This window comes from Parasteatoda tepidariorum, chromosome 4, assembly GCF_982258835.1.
Source record: "Parasteatoda tepidariorum strain Cologne lab strain chromosome 4, Ptep-v5.0, whole genome shotgun sequence".
In the NCBI taxonomy this organism is placed as follows: Eukaryota; Metazoa; Arthropoda; class Arachnida; order Araneae; family Theridiidae; genus Parasteatoda; species Parasteatoda tepidariorum.
In genome coordinates, this window is record NC_141758.1 from 1,043,288 (window position 1) to 1,068,981 (window position 25,694).

General features: G+C 28.8%; 1 protein-coding gene across 4 annotated transcripts in view; it reads left to right on the plus strand.

Annotated features, from left to right (window-relative positions):
• The window catches only part of LOC107437039 (fibroblast growth factor receptor 1-A), a 61,214-nt gene that overhangs the window by 541 nt on the left and 34,979 nt on the right, over nucleotides 1-25,694 (plus strand). The window contains exons 2-8 of one of the 4 annotated variants that reach the window (XM_016048906.5): nucleotides 10,007-10,067; nucleotides 11,477-11,578; nucleotides 11,678-11,757; nucleotides 11,846-12,014; nucleotides 15,409-15,572; nucleotides 18,658-18,775; nucleotides 24,434-24,540. In XM_016048906.5, the coding sequence (XP_015904392.3) occupies nucleotides 10,007-10,067; nucleotides 11,477-11,578; nucleotides 11,678-11,757; nucleotides 11,846-12,014; nucleotides 15,409-15,572; nucleotides 18,658-18,775; nucleotides 24,434-24,540 (801 nt within the window). The remainder of the gene's footprint in view (nucleotides 1-10,006; nucleotides 10,068-11,476; nucleotides 11,579-11,677; nucleotides 11,758-11,845; nucleotides 12,015-15,408; nucleotides 15,573-18,657; nucleotides 18,776-24,433; nucleotides 24,541-25,694) is intronic. The other 3 variants (XM_087160503.1, XM_043042780.3, XM_087160504.1) reach the window with 3 other exon arrangements.

Consider the following 25,694-nt stretch of genomic DNA (forward strand, 5'->3'; position numbering starts at 1 on the left):
TAAAGAAAAAATTTACCTGTTTTAAAAACAAATATTTTATAAACCTTGTATTATAACCCCTGTGGCAGAATTTTTTTCGGGCTTTCTGCGACATGCCTCTCTAATGCCTCTAAAGTATCTTTCTGCTAGATACTTTAAAAAATAACAAATGTACATATTACTAATTTAAAGTAACAGAAATGTCAACTTCAGAAACCTTGTATCTTGGCCATCAATGATCATGTCATGACTTGTATATATCTTGAAATATATGTATGGTATTTTTTTAGCATTAAATTTTTTTGCTGAAATCCTTAAAAAAGTTTTAGCATATATTGCTGAGTACCTAGTAAAAACGAAAGAACGCAATAACTGATATAAACTTTTTTCTGCATTGCGATGAGGAAAATTCATTTTTTTTAAATTTAATTTTTGTGTTGCATATTTGTTTAATCATCTCATAGGTATTAGTCATTTTTTTTTAGCATGGAAATAAGGAAAATATTAACTTTATTTTACTTATCTTTTTGAAGTAATATGTTTTACTGTGTAAAAAGAACAATACATTATGTGCAATCAAATTATTTTACTCAATTTTGCTGATTATAATAAATGTTTGTGAATTATATCCTTTGAGTTGATAAATTAATATACAGTGGTACCTCGAGATACGAGTGCCCTAACATACGAGTTATTTAAGATACGAGCTATTGAGCAAGAGAAGTTTTGTTTTGAGATAAGAGCGACATTTGAGATACAAGGAATGGCCATGCAAGCCCTTCTCGTCCTCGACAATGCTCCTGCTCATCCACCGAACCTTGAACATGACATCCTCGAGGAGTTCATGTTTATAAAGGTTCTCTATCTACCACCTAACACCACTCCTATTCTGCAGTCCATGGATCAGCTGGTGATCACTGACCAGTGAAACAAATTCTATTATCCTTTCACACTAATGTCTGTTTATCAATTGAACAATGGAAGAAGGTCCATTTGACTTCAATAGGAACTTAAAGGTGGCATGGTTAAAATCTTCTCTTTTTTTGCATTTCTTTTATTTAGAAATTATGCATTTAACTGAAAAATGGCTGCAAAACAGAAATTATTTCCCCTGGATTTGAAAAACAAGCATTATTGACAAATCTAAACAATTTTTGGCACCAAAAGGGAATTGACCTCATCTTGCATCATCTTTTCTCAAAACAATTTGTCAGCATGATGTCACAGAATTGAAATTGCAGCTATCACTTTGTTGGAATCACTTTGTTTCAGTAAGGATGTTGTGCAAATCTATCAGTTAACACATCCATTTTAAAAGAAACCTCTGATATTGTAAGGTTTTACTTACTGCATTAAATGGCTGGCTTCACAGGTTAGAAATAGGAATAATTCGTTTCAATTGAGGATATTATGGAATCTTCCAGTAAAAGCAGTGAAAAAGATGCAGCGTCTTCCTATTATGAAGCTGTGGTTATCTAACAGAATCTCTCAAATTTTTTTCCCCAAGAATGTGAAGGACAATAAAAATCGATAGATGCAATTGAGATGTTGGAAAATTTGTTGCATGCATTAAAATTGCAGAATTCGAAACGAGTGTAAATATCTAATTTTTTAAATCGAAATGATGCAAGTTTTAAATATTTTATTAAAATATTTGATTGTATTGATTTTTTGAAATGTATTTGTATGTTTTTTTGTTTGAATGGTGTGTAAGAAAATAAATACGTATTATTTCATTTTACATTAACATACTCCCTATATTGCGACTTCCTACTTTTAGCGACGTTTGTGACCAGTTCGCAAAGGTTGTTAAATCGAGGTTCTACTGTAGTAGCATAAAGTTGTGGGGAGGATAAGTTGAAAAGCATTTGTTTTAAATGGCCATTCAATGTGCTTAATTTTTACTTCGCTACTGCAGCAAATTTTAACAATAGCATTCAGGGATCTGTCCAAGCCAAATTTACTACTGTTTAGCGCTACATTCACAAATTCAACTTTAGGAAAAACGTAGTTTCCCAAAATACCATTTCTTAAAATTTTATTTTTGTGTCTCGTAAGAAACGATAAATCTATATTTTTACCATATTTTTGTGTTGATTTTTTAATATAATTTTTAATTTTCACAAATTATGTCTAAATTTCACAAAATAGATACCTCTCAGAAAAACCTAGACAGACCCCTGACATTGCATTTTTAATTAAGGTTCCTATTTTGATTCTTTTCTTGCATATATCATTTGTTAATGTTTAGGGTGACTCTGGACTTTGTTTCTGCGGTAAATAATGATCATCTAAGTTTTATTTAAAATCTTTAATTTTTTTTTTAATTTGAGACATGGACAAGAATGCTTGTACATTTTACTAAAGTATAACTACATTTTCTTAATAATAGTTTTTTGTTTAATCTAACAAAATAAGTATCTTTTAAACTGCTCTCTGTATTTTCCGTTTCAGAGATGGGTTTCAAAATGTGCACATTTCTGCAAAGATCCCCCTCCTTCTCTTAATAATAAATATTTTGAGTTACTTTCTTTTTCTTTGATATGAAAATAGTGTAAGATTTTGTTTAATTTTTTCAAATCTACTGAAAACATTATAATTAACTATAGGAAACTATATCAAATGTTGCCCCGTAAACATGGGGTAATTATTGATCACTGGGGTAATTCCTGATCATTGTCATTTTTTCTTATAAATAGTATAAAAAATAGCTAATTGTATTTTCTTAAATAGCAGTTCATATTTATTAAGTGGAACAACTATAAAATATATTTTAACTGTAATCAAAAAATTTGTTTTTAACTGTATACAAGACACTGTATACAAGAAATGTGTTCTGGTTTGTCTTCCTTGCTTCTATCTTAATTTTATGTGTGTACATTGTTAGAATAATTTTTAAGTTTATAAATTAGCCTAATATAAAAATGGTGAAATTATAAGCCTGAAAAGGATACTAAGCTTCTAGAAAGCAAAATTAGTGAATTTCTTTTAATGATTGAAAATGAAAATTTCAGTGTGAGAGCTGCTGTCAGAGCTGTTGACATACCTTACTTAACTTTACACTCTCACTTAATGAAGTTAAAAAATCCTGCAAAAGTAACCTATGTGGGAACTCTTTCTTATATTCCAGCAGAACATGAGAATGAGTTGGCAGCTTGCCTAAAATGTATGGCACGATGCAAAGATTTTTGGAAAATTTAAAGTGTTAATCTTTATTCTTGCTTTTAAATAAATAGTTTGATTAGCTGCTTAAACATATCTCTTTGGTTTATTTGTTTGATCTTGATGTCTTATTTGTTAATTACCATTGTATAATTATTTGGGTGATTCCACAATATTTGTAGCCTGGCATGCTTAAAATTTTTTTCCCAATAAATTTAATAAACCGCATATCAAATTGAAAGTCATTTAATGTATTTTATAAATATTAAATTAGTTATTTTTAAATAATGATGCAAATTCTTTAAATTGCATTAAATGTGAAAAAATTGGGTCAAAAAGTTGCGGACATGACAGAGAGGAAAAAAAAAAAATTGCAGTTACAACATTTATATTTGTAATTAAGCATGATATTTTAAGAGATATATTAGATTTGCATAATTAATGACTGTAAAAACGTTATTTTTAATTTCAGTATTTAAATATAGGGTGCTTATAATAGAACGATTTTGCTTTTTAATGATTTTCTTAAAAAGTTTTATTAAAGCAAAGTAGTTAAAAGATTTATTTTTCTTAAAAATTGGATTTCTTTCGACTATTTGCAGTGTTGCATTATTATGATTTTTAAAAATTTATAATTTTTTTATTTTATTTAATATTTTTTAAAGAATTTTCAAATTGGATATGTCCGCAACGTTGCAGACATGGCAAGTTGTAAAATAGAATTTTGCTTACTTTTATTTAGCATTTAAGCATGAAATTCATATCACAAGCTATAAAACTTATAAAATTTGCTCTGTTGCCATTTATTTTCTTAATGACCAATTACACTCCCAAATTACTTTGTTTAAAACATGTCTAAATTCTACATTTATTAAGAAATAAATATTTTTTAAATTTAAACATTTGAATTTATGGCAGCATTTTTATTTGTTCTAAATTATGTTAGGAATAATGGCAACAAAACAGTTAATAGAATATTAATTAGAATAGAACATAGTTTAAAATAGAGCATTATTTTCAAAATTATTTAGTTTTTGCACTTGTTTATTTGCAGATGTTTTCAACTAAATTAAATTTTTCTATTAAATTTTTCAATTAAAGTTTTCAAAGGATTTGGTTTTTACTAGTTGATTTATTTGATTATTATATAATTAATTAAAATTTATGAAACTTGAAACAGATTATAGAATTCTAAACAAAGTAGGTAAAACTATAAAATTTCTAATGCCATTAACAAGAACAGAAAGGTCCAGACTGAAAAGACAGAAATCGAAAGCAGAAGCAGAGAAATATGAAATTATAAAAGCAGAAGAAAGCAAGAAAAAGAAGGAATACAGACATTTTAAGGTTCTTACAGAAGAACAGAAAGAGCACATAAGAGCAAAAAATAAAGAAGCACAGAGGAAATGTAGAAAGAAAAAAGCAGAAGCTGAAAAATCAGGCATGAATATATCAGGCTACACTAGCAGACAATCTTTAGGAAAAGCGGTAAAGAAAATTAATAATGCTTTACCAAAATCTCCTCAAAAGAAACTTGATGTTTTAACAAATGTGATATCAAAAATGTCTCCATTAAAAAGAAAGTAGATAGTTGAAAATGCCATTAAAAGGAAAAGGCAACAGACAGTGCCGTAACTTCACTCCTCGGGGCCCTGGGGCAACCATTTTTGGCGGGGGCCCTTTCAAAAACTTTCAGTACTCCATCTCTAAGTGTCATGTTAGTGAATATATTTATGAAAACGAGTTATTTGTTCGCATATAAATTGAATTACAAAACATTATAAGTTTTAAACATGGCAAAATGCAAAACTTCAGCGAAATCGATTAATCCTGAGAAATTAAATTTTAAAAAAGTCGTACTTATAAAACTCGATTTCTCAGGAACTAATGCACTTTTCAACCAATTTCGCTCAAATTTGTATTTTCCATGTGGAATTAGATACTTTAAAATGATACAAAAAAAAAAAAAAAACTATATGCCTTACGATTCAAAAGTTTTCAGAATATTATTGTCCCAAAGGGGACTGATCGTTAAGACACGGTGCCTAGCTGATCACCGAAGTCAAGCATCACTGACTGCGGTCAGTGTGCGGATGGGTGACCACTTGAGTCAGTCTGCGTAGGGACCGAGGGTGTGCGGTATTGGTCCTCATTAAACTGTTCTACGATAAAGTGCTGGACTTCGGGTGCAGGTCACCAAGCTACCGAAGCGGGGGCGCCATCCCCTCTACAAAGGATCAAACCTCAAGGGATGTTTCCCAGACCGTCGCCAATAGCCTATTGTGCAGCACTAGTGTGACGTAAATGATCAACATCAGGCTATTATTAAATAAAAAATAATAAATATTTACTAAAAGTTATTTCTTGCGTGGAATTATCTTTAGATAACAGAATTTTATAATCGTGTGCGAAATTTTTTCAATTCCCTTAAAAAGCTCTCGATCTGTAGTGAAGTACAAAAAAATAAAATTAACATTTGGGGGTCCAAACTTTGGATAGATCACCCGACCCAACTATTGGGACCACATTCCCCAGATTACAGCTACCTCCTATATTACGGGGGTTAGAAAATTGAATCTGTTGAACAAAAGTTATGTTTATTCAGAGAAAGTATGTTTTTGCGTCTGATTGCGTAACTTAAAATAAAATATCGTGCACTAATTAATTTGCATATTTGATGTCACACCCTTGAATTATTAAGATGGAGTCCTAGAACGTGAAGATCCGATCATTAAATCAAAAGTTATTCAGGGTGGTACTTTTTTGGTTCACTGTACGTAAATGTTACCAATTTACGACATCTCACTGAGGAAATATGACTAGGGGGAAAATATTCATGCTGTCTACTCCTGTCCCCCATGTCCACAGTAGCCTCCTTTTCCTTTAAATATAATGCTAATCATAAAATACCAATTTTATAAACCTCTTTAATCCGGTTACTATATTGTTAGGAAAGTCTTTTCAAGACAAAACCATTATAAAAATGAAAATTATTTTTTAGTTTCTAATCTAAAAGTTTTTGATCGCGTTATGAAAACTGAGGGAAATTATAGACTTTTTTTTTCTATCGGCACACGTACCCACATTTTAAAAAGTCCTAATTGAAAAAATATTCAGAAATTTTTTCTCTTTATACATCGATTAACAAAAACAAAGTTGCCTTACTCCAATATGGACTGGTCCATAGAAAATCATTCTTGAATATTTGGCCTATGTATTCATGAGGCCATGTAATCATATGTGACAAAATTATGACAAAGAGTAATAGTTTTTTTTATGAAAAAAAATGAGAAAAAGGCAAAGCATATTTGTTAATTAAAAATAAATTCTTTTTAATGGTTTGTCATGGAAATGAATTTTAATTGCTACGGATTTCTAAGCTGACGTTCATGGCTTTTTTATTAAATTAAATGCGTTCTTTTATTAAATTAAATATGACTTTTTTTTAATATAAAATGAAGATTGCATTTCACTTTTTAATGAAAACAAAGTTGTTAAAAACCCTAAAAATTTGAAGTTCCAATTTAAAAAATTTAAAGGTCTTAATAATTTGAAAAATATAAAATAAGAACAAAATCCATGCACACAATAAACAGTAAAATTATCAATTAAGATATATACTATACAAATTAAATTTTATATACGAACATAAAAAAAGCAATTTTTATATTACCATTCTTATAAAAGAATTCGAACAGTATATAAATGGGAATTATTGATATCACGATTTATGTTTGAAGAAAAGGAAGTTGCAAGCAATTTCAATAACTCCTAATTAAAGTTAAATTTTAATTTCAAAAATTGAATAAAATGAAAGCTAACAGAAAATTTATATCTGAATTAAAAATGATTAATTTAAATGACGCAATTAAATGAGCTAAAAACTGGAATTTAACTGGAACGTTTTACGTTTGTCTCAGAAAAAATCTCTTGACAAAATGACCTAAGTAAATGTGAACAAGAGTCATCCCCTTGGATCCCTTAAAAGAACATCTTTCCTAGAACATCTAGATAATTGCTAGTTTAAGACAACATAAGGGACATATAGATGGTACTGTAAATATATGACATTTTATCAAAGCACAAAAGAGCCCAGGGTCATAAAAATGATTAAGGCAATTTAAAGAAGTAAAAGGTCATTTTTCCATGGTATAAAGGGAGATGGCTGTTTTTTGAGGAGTCAGATAACTGTGGGTCAACTCTGTGGGTGGTATGAAGGTTTTAACACCTTCATACCACCCACAGTCAAAAGATGCTTTAAAATATATCCATTAGTCTCAGTGTATGATGCATTTTTCAGGATGCAAAACAGTGGTACTTATTTTAGTTTTCTAAACTCTTGTTATGTTTTTTTATGATGTGCTCCTCTTCTCTTTTCATGTTTTAGTTTTAAATTTTTTTAATAAATTAAAAGTTGTAATATGTAAAAAAAATTGAAACAAAACCGAAGTATTTTTCTTGTGGGGTAGGGGGAATTTCTACTTCAATTTGGAAAATAGCTAGTAAATTGGAAAAAAAGTAGTTTCTTTTTCTAAAATTCTCAATTCTACTTTACTTTATTGTAGCGAATGTCAAATTTTCAGAAGGGGTGGCGCACATTATCTTCCATCTCAATTAAATTTCAGAGGAAAATAAAGTTTTCGATTTGGAAAATAGCTTTAAAGTCGAAAATAAGAGTTAAATATAAATTTTACTTGACTTTATTCCTGCGAATGCCTGAATTTCAGAAGGGGCGAAGTATAAGCTTCGCCCCCTCTCTTTAATTTAAGGGGAAAATAAAATTTTCTTTTTGGAAAATAGATTCAAAGTTTAAAAAAAAAAAAAAAAAAAATATTACTAGACTTTATTATTTCAAATGTCTAAATTTCGGAAGATACAAAACACATTTTAGCCCCCCTTACTTTATCTCAGAAGAAAATAAAGTTTCCTATCCCCTTACTATAATTTAAGAGGAAAATTAAGTTTTCTATTTGGAAAATAGATGCAATTCTGCAAATCTTCTCTAAAATTACCTATTTTAATGGACTTCGTCTTTGCGAATAACTAAATATCAGAAGAGGCAAAGCACATAAATGTTAGTGGAATATAGAGTTTTCTTATTTCAAAAATAGCTTCAAAATTGAAATTTTTTTAAATTACCGATTTTACTTTATTTTTGTGAGTGTCTAAATTTCAGGAGGGCGAAACGCATCGTTTGTCCCATCACTTAAATTTTAGAGGGGCCCTCTGCCTCCCCCTGGTTGGCACGCCACTGGGTCTGACGCTAGATAGTAGAGGAAACAAGGTAAACCAGAAGTGCAATGTACAGAAAGTGTTAACAGTCAACTACTTGCAGCTGTGGCCTTTCCCCTTCTCTGCAAAGCGTGTTTGTTCTTATGAGAAAGGGAAATAATTCGCGGAAAGCTGTTATACCGTTTTTTACCCTTTCCTTTATGTTATAGTAGGTACGTAATTACAAAAAAGAAAATTTTCAGCAACTCTATCTTAACACAATTTCTTTCCTACATGTATACAATTAGAGGACTGTATTTTGAAAAAAACATGATTTGCTCTCTTCATATGGGGCCCCCTTGACCGTCAGACCAAACTGCCTTCAAATTTTGTTATAGCTTCACAACAACAAGCTTTAACACCAGTTACAGTTTTAGAAGAAAGCCAGTGGATATCCGTATTGTTTGATAACTATTGGTGGCCAGGCGAAATAATTTCTACAAGCAAGCCAAATATTACACTTAAACACCACTTCAAACCCGTAGCTATAAACAAGTTTAAGTGTTTGGAAAAACCGCAATTTGAAACAATTTAAATCGACTCATACTTATGCCCTTTGCCATGGGAACCTTCACCTGATCATTCTGCATGGTTTTTTTCATACAATTCAGAACTTGCCTTAAAGATAAATAATATAATAAATAAATTGTAATGTGATTCTTTACACATCTTTTGCCTAAAATCTAAAATAAAAGTAATTTAGAATAATTAATTTTGTAATAAAATTTAAGTTCAAAAATTTTAAATATTAAAAGAAAAATGATTTAACAATCCCGATTTACTTAACATTTTATTTAACAAAAGAAGTATATAATATTCCAATGATATATGACCATATTTAAGAAGGATATTTATAATGAGAAACTTTCTGTCATGTTTGCAACGTCATATCCGCAACATACATATTGTTTTTAATTTGGTAATTTTTAATTAAATTAATTTTACTTCTTCAAAATTCTTGTGATTTCTTTTATATAAATATACATTGAAATCTTACCTAAAAAAGAGTTGTAATTTATTTCATAAAATTAAGAGATTTTGGTGAATGTAGAAAAACATTCTAAAAACCATATTTTTCTGCGTCATGTCCGCAATGCTTCAAAATTTTATTTTAAAGCTGTTTAAATTCATTTTTATTTTTATATATGCATTGGGTTAAAAGATGATATGTCTCCTGAATTTTATGATGCAAAAACCAGTTACCTAGCTCAATTTTTTATTTAATTATGAGCAATCAAACTTCGTAAATGTCATGTCTGCAACATGCACAATACTGTGAAATCACCCATTTTTAAACAGCCCCTTTACTATAAGAACTGATGATCAGTAATTACCCCAGAAGTGATCAGGAATTACCCCAGAAATGATCAAGAGAAGGGGTAATTCCTGATCACTAAAAATTTTAAATCTTTTAAATCCTAATTAGATTTTCAAACAAAAGAAGGTAGCATAGGACTCATCTCATATAGCCTATAAACTTTCAGTAAATATTAAAATTCTATCTTGAATAGTTTTTTCACAAAATAGATGTTTGCATTTTTTGATCAGGAATTACCCCAGGTCACCCTACATGCTAAAACTTTAAATTTTTCAGTTTTTTATCATCTTTTGTCTAACCTTTGGTGCAAGGTATGCAGTCCGCAATTCTTTAACATGTAAGTATTGTTTTCAATCAAAGTAACTTAGTTTACTTTATTCTTATTTTAGATTTTAAGTTTTAAATATAAGATTTTAAATTTAAGTAATTAGTTTTTACTATAAAAATTTATAACAAATCAGATATCAATCTAGTAAAATAATTCTATAAAATGATTATTAAATTATCAAAAAGGGCCTTGTATAAATATTTATGTGTATTTTTGAAAAAAATCCTCTATGAAATATAAATGTGTATCTGCTATAAAATATAAATATGTAAATATATATTTAAAAAAGAAAAAATCCAAGAAAAATTGTCAGCGGACTTGCAAAATGTGCATGCACTAATAATATCCTTAAGTTACTGGTCCAGTGGCTACAGTTTCCCAATTAACCCTTGTTTAAGAAATAAAATAAAATCGATACCCTCCCTTCAATTATGATTTTTGCCAATCCTAATGTAAACGTAGTGTTTTGTAGATCTAAGTTTTGTAAGGATTAATTAATCTCTTCAAGTAAATGGTTCCGCAGTGGACTGATCTTTAAGACGCGGTTCCCAGCAGATCACTGAAGTCAAGCATCACTGGCTACGGTCAGTGTGCGGGTGGGTGACCACTTGGATCAGTCTGCGTATGAACCGAGGGTGTGCGGTATCGGTCCTTGTTAAACTGTTCTACTGTAAAGTGCTCAACTTTGCATGCAGGTCGTCAGGTTACCGAAACACGGGTGCCATCCCCTCTGCTGAGGATCAAAATTGTGATGGCATGTCTTCGAATCATCCTCAGGGTTGTTTCCCAGACCGTCGGCAATACCCTGTGGCAACTGAACTTAACTTAATCGTAATCGCGACAGTTACGATGAGTAACTGTCTCTGTCATTCACCAGAAGAATCCTAACCGCCATTGTAGAATGATGCGCTGCTCTTGTTTCATATTTTCTCCCCTTATTCTTAATACTTAAATGTAAAATAAATACTAATTAAATGTGAAACTCAATAATTCATCTCTTGAACACAACCAAGCCCATTGTGCTGCTCTAGTACGACGTAAACGAATTACAACAACAACAACAATCTTAAAATAAATGCTTTTAGATTGACTAATGTCATTGTGTAATGTGACTTAAATTGAAACCATCATAGAATTAGGATTTAATGAGGCTGTATCTTTCAAAAACCTTTTTAATTATCTGCTAATACAGGCGTTTTTCATTAAAAAAATCTCTTTCAAGCCGTGTTGTGAGTAAGAAAAATTCTATAACTACTGTTTTATAAAATTGAAATTTGGCACTTTTGATGAAAATTTGATAATTATTAACTTCAATTGAGAATTGTAAGGTTTTTACTTATAGCGGAAAACAGCACATTGATTTAGACTTGTATATTAAAAATGACTAATGTGATATAAATTTTTTTTTTTTTTTAAAGATTTTACTCCTAGTCTCAGTGCTCCAAGTGATGTACGAGTTTCTGATTTTTCTATAGTAAGTGGTCTTGTTAAAGCAGTTGTCAGATGGAATGCATCTAAAGGTCTGAAATCTATTCGACATTTTGTAAAAGTTATGAAATATGTTTTTTTTAAAATTATTTTTTTAAAAATATAATCTAACGTAATATTTTTTTTTTCAGAACTGCCATGCTCCTACGAGATTTTTTGGTTCCCCTCTCTCAGAAGTGACAGCCCAGTTGTGTCGCGAAAAGTTGCCTTGGTGAGGGTTGTTTCTTCCTCATTTTTTGTTGTTAAAAGAAGACATTTGTTGAACAGAACTGTTTTTAATATTCTTTTCCTATTTGCAGCCTTACAATATTTTATCTGTGACCATGCTCGATCTCCCATTCAACGTGAATTACACGGTTCGCATCACGCCCTTTGCAGAAGTAGAGACCAGGAAAAGTGAAAGCGCTGAAGCATGGTTCCTCACACCCACATGCTTGAACTTGACTGGGAATAGTTTTAATCTTTGCGGTAAATAATGCATTTTGTTTAAATGTTTTGTAACATTTAAAGTGAATTAGAGACCCTATATTTAATACCTAAAGCACCTATACGCACCCTATGCCTACCTAATAGGAAACTAAAACAGCAGAAGTTTTTTGTAGGATTTTATATTAAAGAGTATAGAAAAACCTAATCTTAAAGTTCTGTAACTACTAAATAACTACTACAATCTCGATCAAATTTTACACATAAAATTAAATTAACAAATCACATGCTAAAAATATCCACTAATATAAATCTCATATTAAATCCATAATTGCGAACAGCATTTTAATTTCTATAATCAAATACTTTGAAGCATGAATGCTCCAACCAACTCTTAAAAATAAGTAGATTTTAAAGTCGGTATAAAATTAAATTATTAAAGAAAAAATAACTAAATAGTTATTTAAAGGTATAGATATGCAAACCTATCAACTTCCTGCTGCTATATTAGGTTTAATTTGTATAAATTTAAACTATTCTTAAAACCAAATAATCTATAGTAGGTAATTTTTAGTTACCTCCACTTCACCTAGAAGTTATAGGTTTCTTCGAAAAAAATCCCAACCTTATTTCACAGTGGTAACAAAATTTTTACTTTGATGCTTTTGTCTTCGTTTAGGAAAGTTCATTTCAAACGATTTCGACCAATATTACTCATAATATACATAAACAATAACTTAAATAAATATTACTATTTAAAATTTTTAAATGCTTGAAAGTTAAAATAAATATTAATATTATTTAAAACTTTTAAATGCTTGAAAGTTAAAATAAATATTAATATTATTTAAAACTTTTAAATGCTTGAAAGTTAAAATAATTGCTGTTTACAATTGCAAATTCAATAGTTACATCACTATCGTTACAAAGAATCTTAATCAAAGAGCGAGAAAAATTACAACTATAGTACTTGTTTTTTTAAAAAAATAATTCATTAAAGCTTTTTAAAAAGTCCCATTTTTTCCTAATTGGATTAAACGATTTATCATGATACGCACAGAAAAAAATAATCATGATTTCAAATTTTTGGAAAATTTAAATAAATTATAAATTTTACAGAATGAAAAAAAATGGAGGTCAACTACAAGTTTTGATAAAAAAATAAATTTATAATTTGAATGAAGACTGAATACAAACTAAACAAGAGAAATCAGACTGTTATATCCTTAAACTTTAGACTAGTTCTGTTAAGATTCAATAGAGTATTCATGAGCTCATTATGAATTTTGTATGTCTGAATACTTTCAAACTTGAAGTAACAATTTCAGCTGAAAATAATCATTTTAATTATTTTTTTTTATTAAGTCATTAATGATAAAGTAAAAACTGCTCATTATTCTCTTCTTCTGTTATTTAATATTCTCTAAATATTTTATTTCAATTCCAAAATCAGATTCTACTGATTTTATTTTACAGAGGAACTAGATTTATAATTAAAAAAAAAATTATATATTACCTTTTGTGTATGACGCATTTAAACAAATATGTAAAAAAAAAATGAACTTCATTGCTACAAGTTAAACAAACAATATGAACCATATTTAAATAAAATAAGTATAAGACTCAAAAATAAAGTGAGTATTGAAGGAAGAACTAACATTAAAAAGAAAATAAAGTGGGAAAAATGAACCTCTTTGTAGGTTGTCGCTCAGCTGTGCTCAAGCACACACAGTCGCAACCCTCTATCAAAGTTAAAGCAAAATACTATGATCAAAAAAGTTTTTAAAAAAAATAAATAATTGCAATAAAATCGCAAAATAAAAGGAATCAAAATGACCAAGAAGTGAAAATATTTATCCTACTATATTAATTATAAAACCTATATTATTAAGGTCTGGTTTACAAAGGCTCTTTTGTAAATAAATCAATGACTTTTAGAGCCCCTGGTTTCACAATGGATGTTAAAAGAAGATATGTAACATATTTACAAAAATATGTTTTTTGTTGGTTTCCGTACAGGCACTGATAGAGTTGGAATGAGGCATGTATCAGGTAACTTCATCCAGTAGTTCTTGCTCATTTTTTAAAAAGGATACGTGTGCCCCGTTTCTAAAACGACTCGGTATAGCTATAGCAACAATGTATCATAAAGAATCAAAAATCAATTACGATCATAATTATTGCAATCAGTGTTAGAATGAGACTTATCAATATTATGTTTTCGTAACTGTGATAAAGTGAGACCCATGAACTTTGATATTATTATTTAACACTCAACTTCACACGCTTAACATTTTAACACAAGTACATGCGTGGCACATTTTATAAGCCACCGAAAAATCAGAAAATAAATTGATGCAGCTCAACAGTTTTCCAGCAGTCACCAACATATCAATGCCACTAAAACAATAAGACAAGACAAGGACAGGTGACTTCTCATACAGCCACTGTGTACCTGGAAAAGTGGTTGTTCATCAACAGTCTGGTATCCCACACTAAAAAGGATATTCCTCAGCTTCCAACTCTTAACGCTTTATTTAGCTGTTCCCATTAACAACAAAAAATTGGATGACCTGAGAACTTTTTTGAAGTATGTTGGTGTCTATTCAATAAGGCAGAGATGGCCAAAGGCTCCAACAGAAGTTAACTCAGTTACACAAAATTTCAATGAGACTAAATAGAGCGATTTCCGTACATTCTTGACAGACAAAGTGTACTTATGATTTGTCATCAGTTTTTATCATGTGTGAAATTTTTGCTAGGGGAATAAAATTATTGCTTTTAACATAAAAGGATATTTCTTACTTCATTATTTTATTTATTTATTTTGTCAATGTTAAATGAGGATATGTGCTAAATTTCAAAAATGGTCAGTTCCAACAGCTATATAAATTTCTTGATATCAAAAAAATTTGCAATTTTCTAGACTGCCTAATAAAGAGAATCCAATAGTTTGGAAGCAATTAAAACAATCTTTCCACAATTGACACAGTTTTTTTTTTTTGGGAGGGAAACAAAAGAGCAAATTTGTAACATACCCCCTTTTATAAGAAACGTATGCTAAATAGTTTTGAAGTTAATATTGTTATTTAAACTAGATTGTTGTTAAAAATGGTGTAAAAAATTATATTAATATTTGATGTTTGTTTATGAAGAAGAATTTCTTCCATTTGGGATTGAAGAAATCTATTATCCTCTTGTCGTTTTCTCCTCTTTTTTTTTTTTTTTCTTTGTGGAAAAAATTTACCATTCCTGCTTTAAATATAAGAAGAAAATGTGACAAAAATCAAGAGATTCAGCTTTACAAAATGCAAATTTGACATTGTTTTCATGTATAAAATTTATATCTAAATAAAAGTGTTATTTCAGGCATTGCTTTTTGTTTCTTCTGAATTATATGATGATTTTATAATTGCACATATCTTTTGCATTTTAGCACCAAGTAAACCTTTAAATGTAACTGCTTGTCTCAACTCTACAGACATGTTATTAAATTGGTCACCACCAAGGTACACTTCACCCAAGAATCCAGTGTCCGGCTACCGTATCTTCGTCTTGGCAGATGGCACAAAATACATTGATTTCAAAGCCGTTAAAAGTGTAAACGTTTTAGAATTTTATTAACGTTTAAAATAATATAATTTCATTTTCTCACTCTAGGTTTGAATCAAACTTTGCTTTATAAACTTTAAACTGAGGTGGTTTTAGTCACTGAGCAGCCCAGGCCAAAGCAAAACATAGTAAGCTGCATATCGTCAGTGATCTTTTTATTTTGGACAAAGCTCAGAACGTGTAATACTTTTTTTAAAAAAAAAATTGGCTACATCTCAAGAAGTTTTAAGAAAATTGGATATAACTATAAAAAAACTTTTTTTAGGAAATCGACATAGTTGACAATGCATATTTAAGAAAATTGGCATGACAAGCTCAAAATGAGTATATTTTCAGACAATCACTTCATATTCAGATCTCTAAATGATAAAAGACATTTAAAAAACAAATTTCCTTCAAGTATTATATTTAAAACTACTTTTAGAAATTATAACCCAGCTAAAAATACTGTATACCTTTTTGAGTCTTTTGATTAAAATATTAAATTGAAAATACATATTATGTGGTTTATTTTTTGAAAGTGGGTGGCATAACATAACAAATTTGTTTGGATTAATTTGTTAATTCATTTAGGGGGAAAAAAACATAGCTAATAAAAGAGGTTTAAAAAATCAAGATCAAACTTCATGCCCATGTTTATTTTCTTAATTATGTCATTTCGTTTCCTTAAATTAACATTTTCAGCTTTGCCCATTTAATGCTATGTCTAAAATAAAAAAAAAATAAAAAATCACAGATGATTTTTAAACTTTTCGCTATGAAACACACTGAAATGTTAAAATAAATGTAAATTACAATTACAAATTTAAAGTACAGCAAAACTGCAGATATGTAGGCATTAAAAAATATAATTGCTTCCATAATTATATTATATTGTATTAATATAGGGAATTTAGGATAAAAATGTACAACTATAAAATTTTCTCAACTTAAATGAACTCTTAAACTTTTGGCAGCTCTAAGTGATTATCTGTTTTCTATGCATGATCACCCTTATTTTGTTGTTTGGAATCTTAACTTTAGTTTTTAGTCCAATTAATATTTCAATAAAATATGAAAATTGAAGTGAAAGGTTGTTTATAAATTAATATTTTTAAATAAGTAATTATTTACATTTGAAATTAGTGGAACAATATAATATAAGTTATAAATTAATATTTTTAAATAAGTAATTATTTACATTTGAAATTAGTGAAATAATATAATATAAATTATTAGGTTCTGGTAAAAAATAACTATAAACAGAATATTAAATCATCGGATGGGCTATTAGTAAGAAGTGATACAAATTGGGAGTTGAACAATCAAGTAATGAAATTTTGAACACAGGAGGAATCTAGCTTAAAGTAACATGATTGAATGTGTTTATAAAATAATTGTCTCTTCATTAATATTTTATTTAATAAAATAATTATTTTAAATAATAGTTTTTATTATAGTTTAATTTATTTATTTATTGTTTAATTTATAATTTGGCAGACATAATTCTGAAATTTTATCTTATTAGGCAAAGTTCAGTCTGAAAATAGCTGTGCCTGATTTGTCAAAGATATATTTAATATTGTTAAATGCTTTTAATGAATGATTTAAATGTCATTCAGATTTATCAGTGTTTAACTTCTAATTAATCTTCCTTGGGGGGCAGAGAATGCATGTGTTGGGGGAAATCATCAGATGTTAGGGTGCTCTAAATGTGATTGTCATGCCTCCATGTTGGGATGGCACTGTCATCAAGATAGATGTTGTAAAAGGACAGAAGAGGGAATGCTCCGATTTAGGGTGGAAGTGAATTGCTTAGGTATCTTGGTTATATTAATTTTCTAATCTTTTACCATTATTAATAAATGTTTTTTTTTTTTTGTGTTGTAAACTGGTTACCATTTTTTAGATCTTTTGGCATTAAGAAAGTTTTCTAGGCAGGCTTCTGGGGTAGGTTGAAATTCTTTTAAAATTAAAGCTTTAACTTTATGATAATCTTGCATTCCTTCCGCGTTTGCATAAACTACCAAATGTGCCGCTCGTTCACCTAACAGATTAAATAATATTTAGACTTTAAATTCTTCCGGGACATTTTTTATTACAAATGCTTTTTCAAGAGACCTAAAAAATAAATTCCAAGATTCGGGTTAACTAGGGACAAAAATAGTTAAAGTTTTAACGCTTTTGATTAATGTTTCTAAATTATTATTATTTGAACTAAAATCATTTCCTACATTTGAGTTAGAACTATTACTCTCTGTTTACATTCTAGTTAATTCTAATTGTGCTTTAACAATCTCAAGCCTAGTCTTCTCGAGTTCTAATGCTGCTTCAGTTGTTGTTTTGTTTTGATTCCTTTCTGCACTTAACAATTCTGCTTTTTTCTCTCTCGTTCAATACGTTCGGAAACTGTAGTAATTAGAAATTCTTTAACAAAATCAAAGTCATTTTTAAATTTATAAATTTTTTCTATCAAATCTTTTAAAACAACAACTTTCTGTTCCGATTTTACTTCTAAACCTAATTCTTCCGCAGCTACTACCAAATCTTCTTTTTTCATTCCCCTTATGTTAAACATAATTGTTCTATTTATTTCTATTCCCAAAATAATTATAATTTCTTTAAATCACAATTATTCTCCTCTTTAAGAATATCACTTTACATCAATATTTCTCATAATTCAACTCTTAAAATGTTTTTAATAAACAGAATATGATAAATCTCATACCTTGACTTATGCTCTGGTTTTCGAAAGAGAGCGCGCTGTGATATTGCATACATTTTTTCTCCTTTTCACTTCTTCACTCAGATACTTCCCCAAAACACAATTGGTCCAAAAAAAAAAAAAAATGGTAACCAGTTTACAACACGAAAAAAAAAAACATTTATTAGTAATGGTAAAAGATTAGAAAATTAATATAACAAAGACACCTAAACAATTCGTTTCCGCTCTCAATCGGAGCATTCCCTCCTCTGTCCTTTTACAACATCTACCTTGATGACAGCGCCATCCCAACATGGAGGCATGACCTTGATATTTATAAATTTGTAACTTTTTTCCTCAAGTTTTTAAAATGTATTTTTTTTTCTCCAGGAAACTTTAAGTATTTCCTTTCCTTTACTGAATGATTCTTTTGAGTATAGTTTTGAAGTGCGAGCAGTCAGCAAAGGTGGAATTGGAAGTGCTGCATTTGCTAAAATTAAAATAAAAGGTACAAATTCAACGCATCCTTTTTTTAGAAGAATCCTTTTTTTAATGATTTTTAGTGCGTAAAATTCCTTGATACTTAAGCTTTAGGGGTGCACAACCTGTGGCCCACCGTCTGTTGATATGCGACCCGCAAGAACTTTTAAACCTAATGAAAAAAAATTATCTTTTTTTGGAAATTAAAAAAAATTTCAAAAAACTTAAATTGCACATTTAGTTATCACTTTCTGATATTCTCAATTTGCGCAGGTTTTATCATTAATCTACATTGTCTTTCGATCGCTTTTACAACGATTATTGCTACGAAATTGCAATGGTTTTAAAAAACTCAATACTTGTAATACAATATATGAATTTTGAATTTTAAGTAATTGCTATTTGACTCTCTTTATTGTTGCTGATTTAATCATATATTTAAGCAATGGTTTTGATAGTTTTTTAGCTTTTATAACTAGCGATTTCCCTGTGGTTTTTAAAATTCCTCTACATCTATTACGGTATAAGGATTCAAGTCGCGTATTTAATTTATTACTTTTTGAAATGTTTTATTTCTGCCTATTTCATTTTAAATCTAAATAAATTTTACTTTTTTTAAAGTCAGCTATTGCTATGCTTTTCCATGTGATTTTGAAAATCCCTTATCTTTAGTATGATGATAAAATTCCGCTGCGCGAGTTTCAAATGGAAAATTTAAATTTCACTTTTTGACACACTTTGTTTTTGACAAACAATTTTATTGAAAATTAATGTTATTTTTAAAAATCTTTTCAGCAGTTTTTACAATCCACCCCCCCTGCTCTATTCATGCTGATTTCATCGTTAATGAAAGTGATTTTATTTTGCTGTTGCAATAATTGCGATGCTTTTTTTCATGAATTTGATGATCCTGTTATGATGTTGTTACAACACGCGAGTTACTAATCGCGTATTTGCGTAATCACTTTTTGATACAATTCATTTGTGCATATTTCATTGTAAATTTAAGTTGTTTTACCATTGTTTTTTTGGGGTTTAGCCCCATGCATTTGCGCATAATATTTAGAATTTCGATATTTTAATGCAGTGCTATTGCAACAAGAGAAATTAGAAAAGTGGAGGAAAACTAGAATTTTTAAACTGCTCACTGTTTGTAATATTGTTAAAAAATTTTTATAAAGAAAATATTATTCCTATTTAAAATGTATGAAACCTAGAAATTCAAGAAATAGAAATAATATCTAATGTATAATACCAAATAAATATGGAATCTTATTTTGTACTAGAGTGATTTTGTTTTAATTTTTAGTTTTCTTAAACCCTATAACTCAATTTTAATTAAAAATTTAAATTCAATTTTATCTTGCTCATAAAAACTTGTTTGCACATTTTTTTAAAGCACTTTCATTATTTGAGCATTAAATTTTTTTTTCATTTTTTGTTAGAATGTATATTTTTGTTCTCTGCAATATATATATATATATATATATATATATATATATATATATATATATATATATATATATATATATATATATATATATATATATATATATATATATATATATATATATATATATATATATATATATATATATATATATATATATATATACATACATACATACATACATACATACAGGCATACATACAGGCATACATATATACATACACACAGTAAAACCTCCTGGAAAGGCCAAAAGACCATCTTTTGTGCAACCTCTTCTATTTACAACCACTTTTGAGAAGCACATAATTTTTTCCATAGACTTTGTGTTGAAGAACTCCTTTAGGAGAGACCATCAAAACCTCTTCTAGTGACCTGGCAAATCTTTGCACCAAATGTGGAAAAAGTCAAATAAGGAAACATGAAAAATATCAAAGCAAATAAACAGATTAAAATGTATTCCAAATATTTGTGTGAGGCTCTAATTTAGAGAGCTCTTTTTGATGATGCAACCTTATGTTGCACTCAGAGTGCATTAAAGAAGATGCTATCAATAATTTATTTTTACATGGGAAAAAAAAGTTGTTTTAGAAAAAACTAAGCATTTCAAACAAATATCTTCTTATTTATAGTAGCTAAATAATTTTATGATATGAAATTAAATCAAAACTTAAACAAAAGCCATAATTGTTTGTTTATTTAAAATAGCTTTGTCATCATTCATAATTGGTAAATTTGTTTTTGCGCTTAATTATATCAGTTGGAATTATTTTTATAGACCTTTAAATCTTTTCTAGACTCATAAAATCACGTACCTTTGATTACAATTTTGAAGTCAATGGAGGGAACCTCTAAGAATGAACTACCTCCTATTTATTATTATTACATTCCAACGACTATTTTAATGTGGAACAAAGAGTGGTATCACTCTGTGTGTGTGTGTATGTATATATATATGCATATATATATATATATATATATATATATATATATATATATATATATATATATATGTATATATATATATATATATATATATATATATATAGTCAGACTTCGATATATGGTCACCCAAAGGCACATCGCAAAAGTGACCCTATAAGCGGGGGGACATTTTAACCAATTCATTAGCAGCTCGTAACCTAGCACATAAATAGTACACATTATATGATTTTTTAAAAATGGTAATACAAACGAAAACGATCGGCCCTAGATTAAATATTTAAGTCAATAAATTTTAACAGTATTAGTAAAGAATTAAAGAAAGCTAGATTTTTTGAAAATTTTTTAATTTAAAATAAAGCTGTTTACGAATTTCCTGAAAGTGTACATACATACATTAGATCTTCCCTTATTTAAAATAATCATTTATACAGGTCTGTCTCGTTTTTGGTTTCATTTTTCGAACAATATTTTCTAGATTTTGTATCTTTTAAATGTTCCTCAGCTCCCTCATGGTTTGTAAAAAAATTTCGTATGACATTCATTGCATTGAAGGCTTTCAGCTACAGTCTCAGGATCACTGTCATTCTCCTCACTGTCCACAACTTTTGAAACAATTTCAGAAATTATAGCTTCAGAAGTAGTAGCAATTTCCTCATCAATCAAACCATATTCAACCTCCCCTTCAATGGCATGGCCACGATTTTTCAGATCTTCCATCAGAACAGATAGAGGAATATCGTCTTCTTCGATTTCGTCATCCACGATATTCAGAGAACTCACAAAACCAGCATGACGAAAACAATTGGAACTGGAGAGTGGAAACTCTCTCCAGGTCCAGGTGTGTTCGTTAGCTGCAACATTTTCCCAGAACTCAAGAGGAGTAATTGCCTTGTAAGGAAATTAAATAGGCTTTTGTTAGAAAAGAGCTCCCCTCGTCTCAAATAAAAATGACCTTATAAGCGATAATGATTTTTAAACTTGACCATATATCCAATAATCTGTAACAAAGAATTCCTATTCAGTGAGCCGAGACTTTGGAAAAGTGACCTTATCTGCGGCCCCTCAAATTTCCCCCCTTTTAATCAATAATTTATTTATTAAAATTTTTTTTAATATATATACACTCAGACCTCGATACAAGGTCATCCTCATATAAGGTCACCCCGCAGACTGCGGGGTGACCTTATATGAGGATAACCATGTTCCAATTGAAAAAGCATGTTTTTTCATTTTCGGTTAAATTTTAATTGTTAAAAGTCTTTTCTTTTCTGCAAATTACTAAGTTTACTGATAACAAAATTTAGTTCTCAGAACACTAATGTTTACACAAAAATTATCATATTTGATGCACACATAAATAATATATTTGTCAACTTAACCAAGCGTACATGCGTCCCATCTTGAGTAAACCTGCTGTGCAAGGGGCCCTTCACCGAAAAAGGTTGTGCAGCCCTAGGTTATGATACTAATATGATTATAGATTGTTCATATCACTACTCTCCTGACTAAACTATTGCTTCTCACATTTTGACACATAAAACATTTTTGTTGCTTATAATATGGTCTGCTCAAGTTAAATAGCTTATTTAAGACAGTCTCTTAAACCATTCATATCAAAAGTTATTAAGGTATTTCTTCATGTTTTGCACTCTGCAAATACTATTTATAAATAAAATTTTATGCACACTCAAAAAAATAAGTGGATCACCCTAAATAACTTTAAATTTATTGAAAAAATCTTCACAGTCTAGGATTCAATGGTTTGAGCAGTGACCTCAAATATGCTAACTAGTTAATGCAAATGATATTTTAAGTTCTTGAACCAGACACAAGAATGTACTTTCTCTGAATAAACATAACTTTTTTGTTGTTGACAAATTGGGATTTCTGACCCGAGAAATATTGGGGGGTGGCTGCAATCTGGAATTTATGGTTCCTATAGTTTTCTCAAGAAAGTGATCCAAAGTTTGGCCGCCTTCATGCTAATTTGTGTATTTCGCCATATAAATATTTTGTGTATTTCGCCATATTTTTAGCACTTTTTAAGCAAATCAAAAAGTTTTAGCTCACAATTATGAAATTTGTTTCGCCAGAGATAATTCCATTCAGAAAATAACTTTTAGTTAATATTTATTATTTTATTTAATAATAATTGGAAGAATTTAGAGTTGTAAGGTTTTCAAATTTTTTAAACAATGTAATTTTACATGGCAAAATATAAAATTTGAACGAACGCTGTCAAATAGTTCCTGAGTAATCAAATTTTAAAATAGTCATACATTAAAATTTTTATTTCTCAAGAACTATTTGATGGATTTCGCTCAAATTTTGTATTTTGCCATCTGAAATTACATTCTTTAAAATAATGAAAAAATTGTATACCACCTAATTCAATTTTTTTCAGCTATATTAAATAAAATAATAAAAAATAATTAATATTTACTAAAAGTTATTTTTTGAATGGAGTTATTCTTGGATAAACAGATTTGATAATTGTATGCAAAAATTTTTTAAAAAGTTATCAAAATATGGCAAAAAGTAAAATTATCATTAAGGGATCAAAACTTAGTACCATTCTGCTGACCATACTTTGGGGGCCATGTTTTGCTGATTGTGACTACCGTCTATACTTTGGGGGTCCGAAATCCGAATCCACAGAAAAAAAGATATGCTTATTCAGAGAAAATACCCTTTTTTTTGTCTGATTTTGTAACTTATGTCGTCTGCACTAATCAATTAGCATATTTGAGATCATTCTCTTTAACCATTAAGATTGAGTCCGAGAACGTGAATGGCCATAAGTTCAAAATTAATTCAGGATGGTCTATTTTTTTGTACTCTGTACATTATTTTATTATTATGTTCTAATCTAATAATGCATTCTACATGTAAATACTGACTCTTAATTTATCTCAATGTTTTTTACATTTTATGTTTAGAGGTTCCTACTTTGTTATATTAAATTTTCTTTATTTGCATAGAGTTTACTTGCAAAATTTGAATTTAGTAAATTTCCAATCTTGAATAAATATGATTCTTTACCAGTATGTTTGGGTGGCCTTTCTCTCTTTTACTTTTAGTAACTATTTTAGCTTAAGTAGCCTAAAATATAGTTTTCAGAATTCTTATTATTAGTTATTTATCTTATTCTAATACTAACTTAACTTTTTTACAAAAAATAAATAAATTACACTAATGTAGTTTCAAAAAAGACTAATATGTATGTATGTATGTCATTTATTTATATTCATTATAGTCTACCAAGACTGCATAATAATGATTCTATTTCTTTAGATACAACCAGTGCATTGGGCCGTACTCTTTTGTTGATTGCAATTTGCTCAGTTGTTTTATTTGGAATAGCCATATTCATGCTCAAATTGTTCAGGAAGAAGCCAAAGGTAAATTATGAATTTGTCATAAACTTTTTGAGAATGAACTTAATTTTGCAAATATTCTGATGTATTTTTATGTAGGTTAAAATATTAAGGTTTCTTAATAATTATGGCCAACCTTCTTGTTCTGTGTTTTAATAGCCAATTATTGCTCTCAGTTGGTCAATGGATTATTTCACTTCTGTCCAGCTTCTCCATACTTCCTTCCAATATTTTTCCATATTAACGTGGGATTTTGTTTAATCATCCACACTGTATTTTGTTAGTGGAAAACATTCTTTCCGCTGCTCGTGCCGTTATTTGTAAGCAATGCTTGATATGTCTTCTTATAAAAATCAAAGTTTCATATAATTTTTGGACAAAATATTTTAAAAATTTTTTTAATCATCAGTCACAACAATTATTCAGTTTTTTAAAAAAATTTTTATTGTTAAAAAAAAAGTAAGTACAAGATATCCGCGCACCTGGAAAGTCATGAAAAATCAGGGAAAGTCATGAATTTAGGTATTGATCAAAATTTGTCATGAATTTAACTATTTTTTAAAAAAAATCATGGAAAATCATGGATTTAGGTCGTCGGAAAATTTTATTTTTAAAATGGAATCCCTCCCCAATTTCATGGTGTTACGAATATCTGAATTTGTAACAAAATCCCCACTCTGAGTCATATTTTATAAAAATATAAAAAGTTTTTATCGTTTTCTTTAAAAATTATGCTGTTCTTTCGAAAAAAGAAAGAAAAAACATCATTTCTAGAGTGAAGTATCTTTTAAACTTATGTGATTTCAGGATTATTATTATTCACTTTTTTTTTATTTTATCAATTTAAAATTCTAGCTGAAGCAAGCCAGTCATTGGCAAACCTTTTTAATTCCAAATGAGAGCAGAAAAATCAGGAGTATTTCTTTCCTTTCTGATGAACAAGAAAAGTATCTTTAGAATATAATTCAGCAGAAAAAAAGAAAAAAAAAATTATTTGCTCAGCTGTTGTTTTTTCAGCTATTTTATTGCTTCAACTATTTCTTTACTCTGTCTTTTAAATTTAGAATCAATAAATATGAAGATGCAAAATATAACAGTTTTGGTTTTACCTATCATTTTAATTAATGTTATTATAATGCTTTTTAAATTTATTATTCTGTTTTTGTCTGAGAAAATAG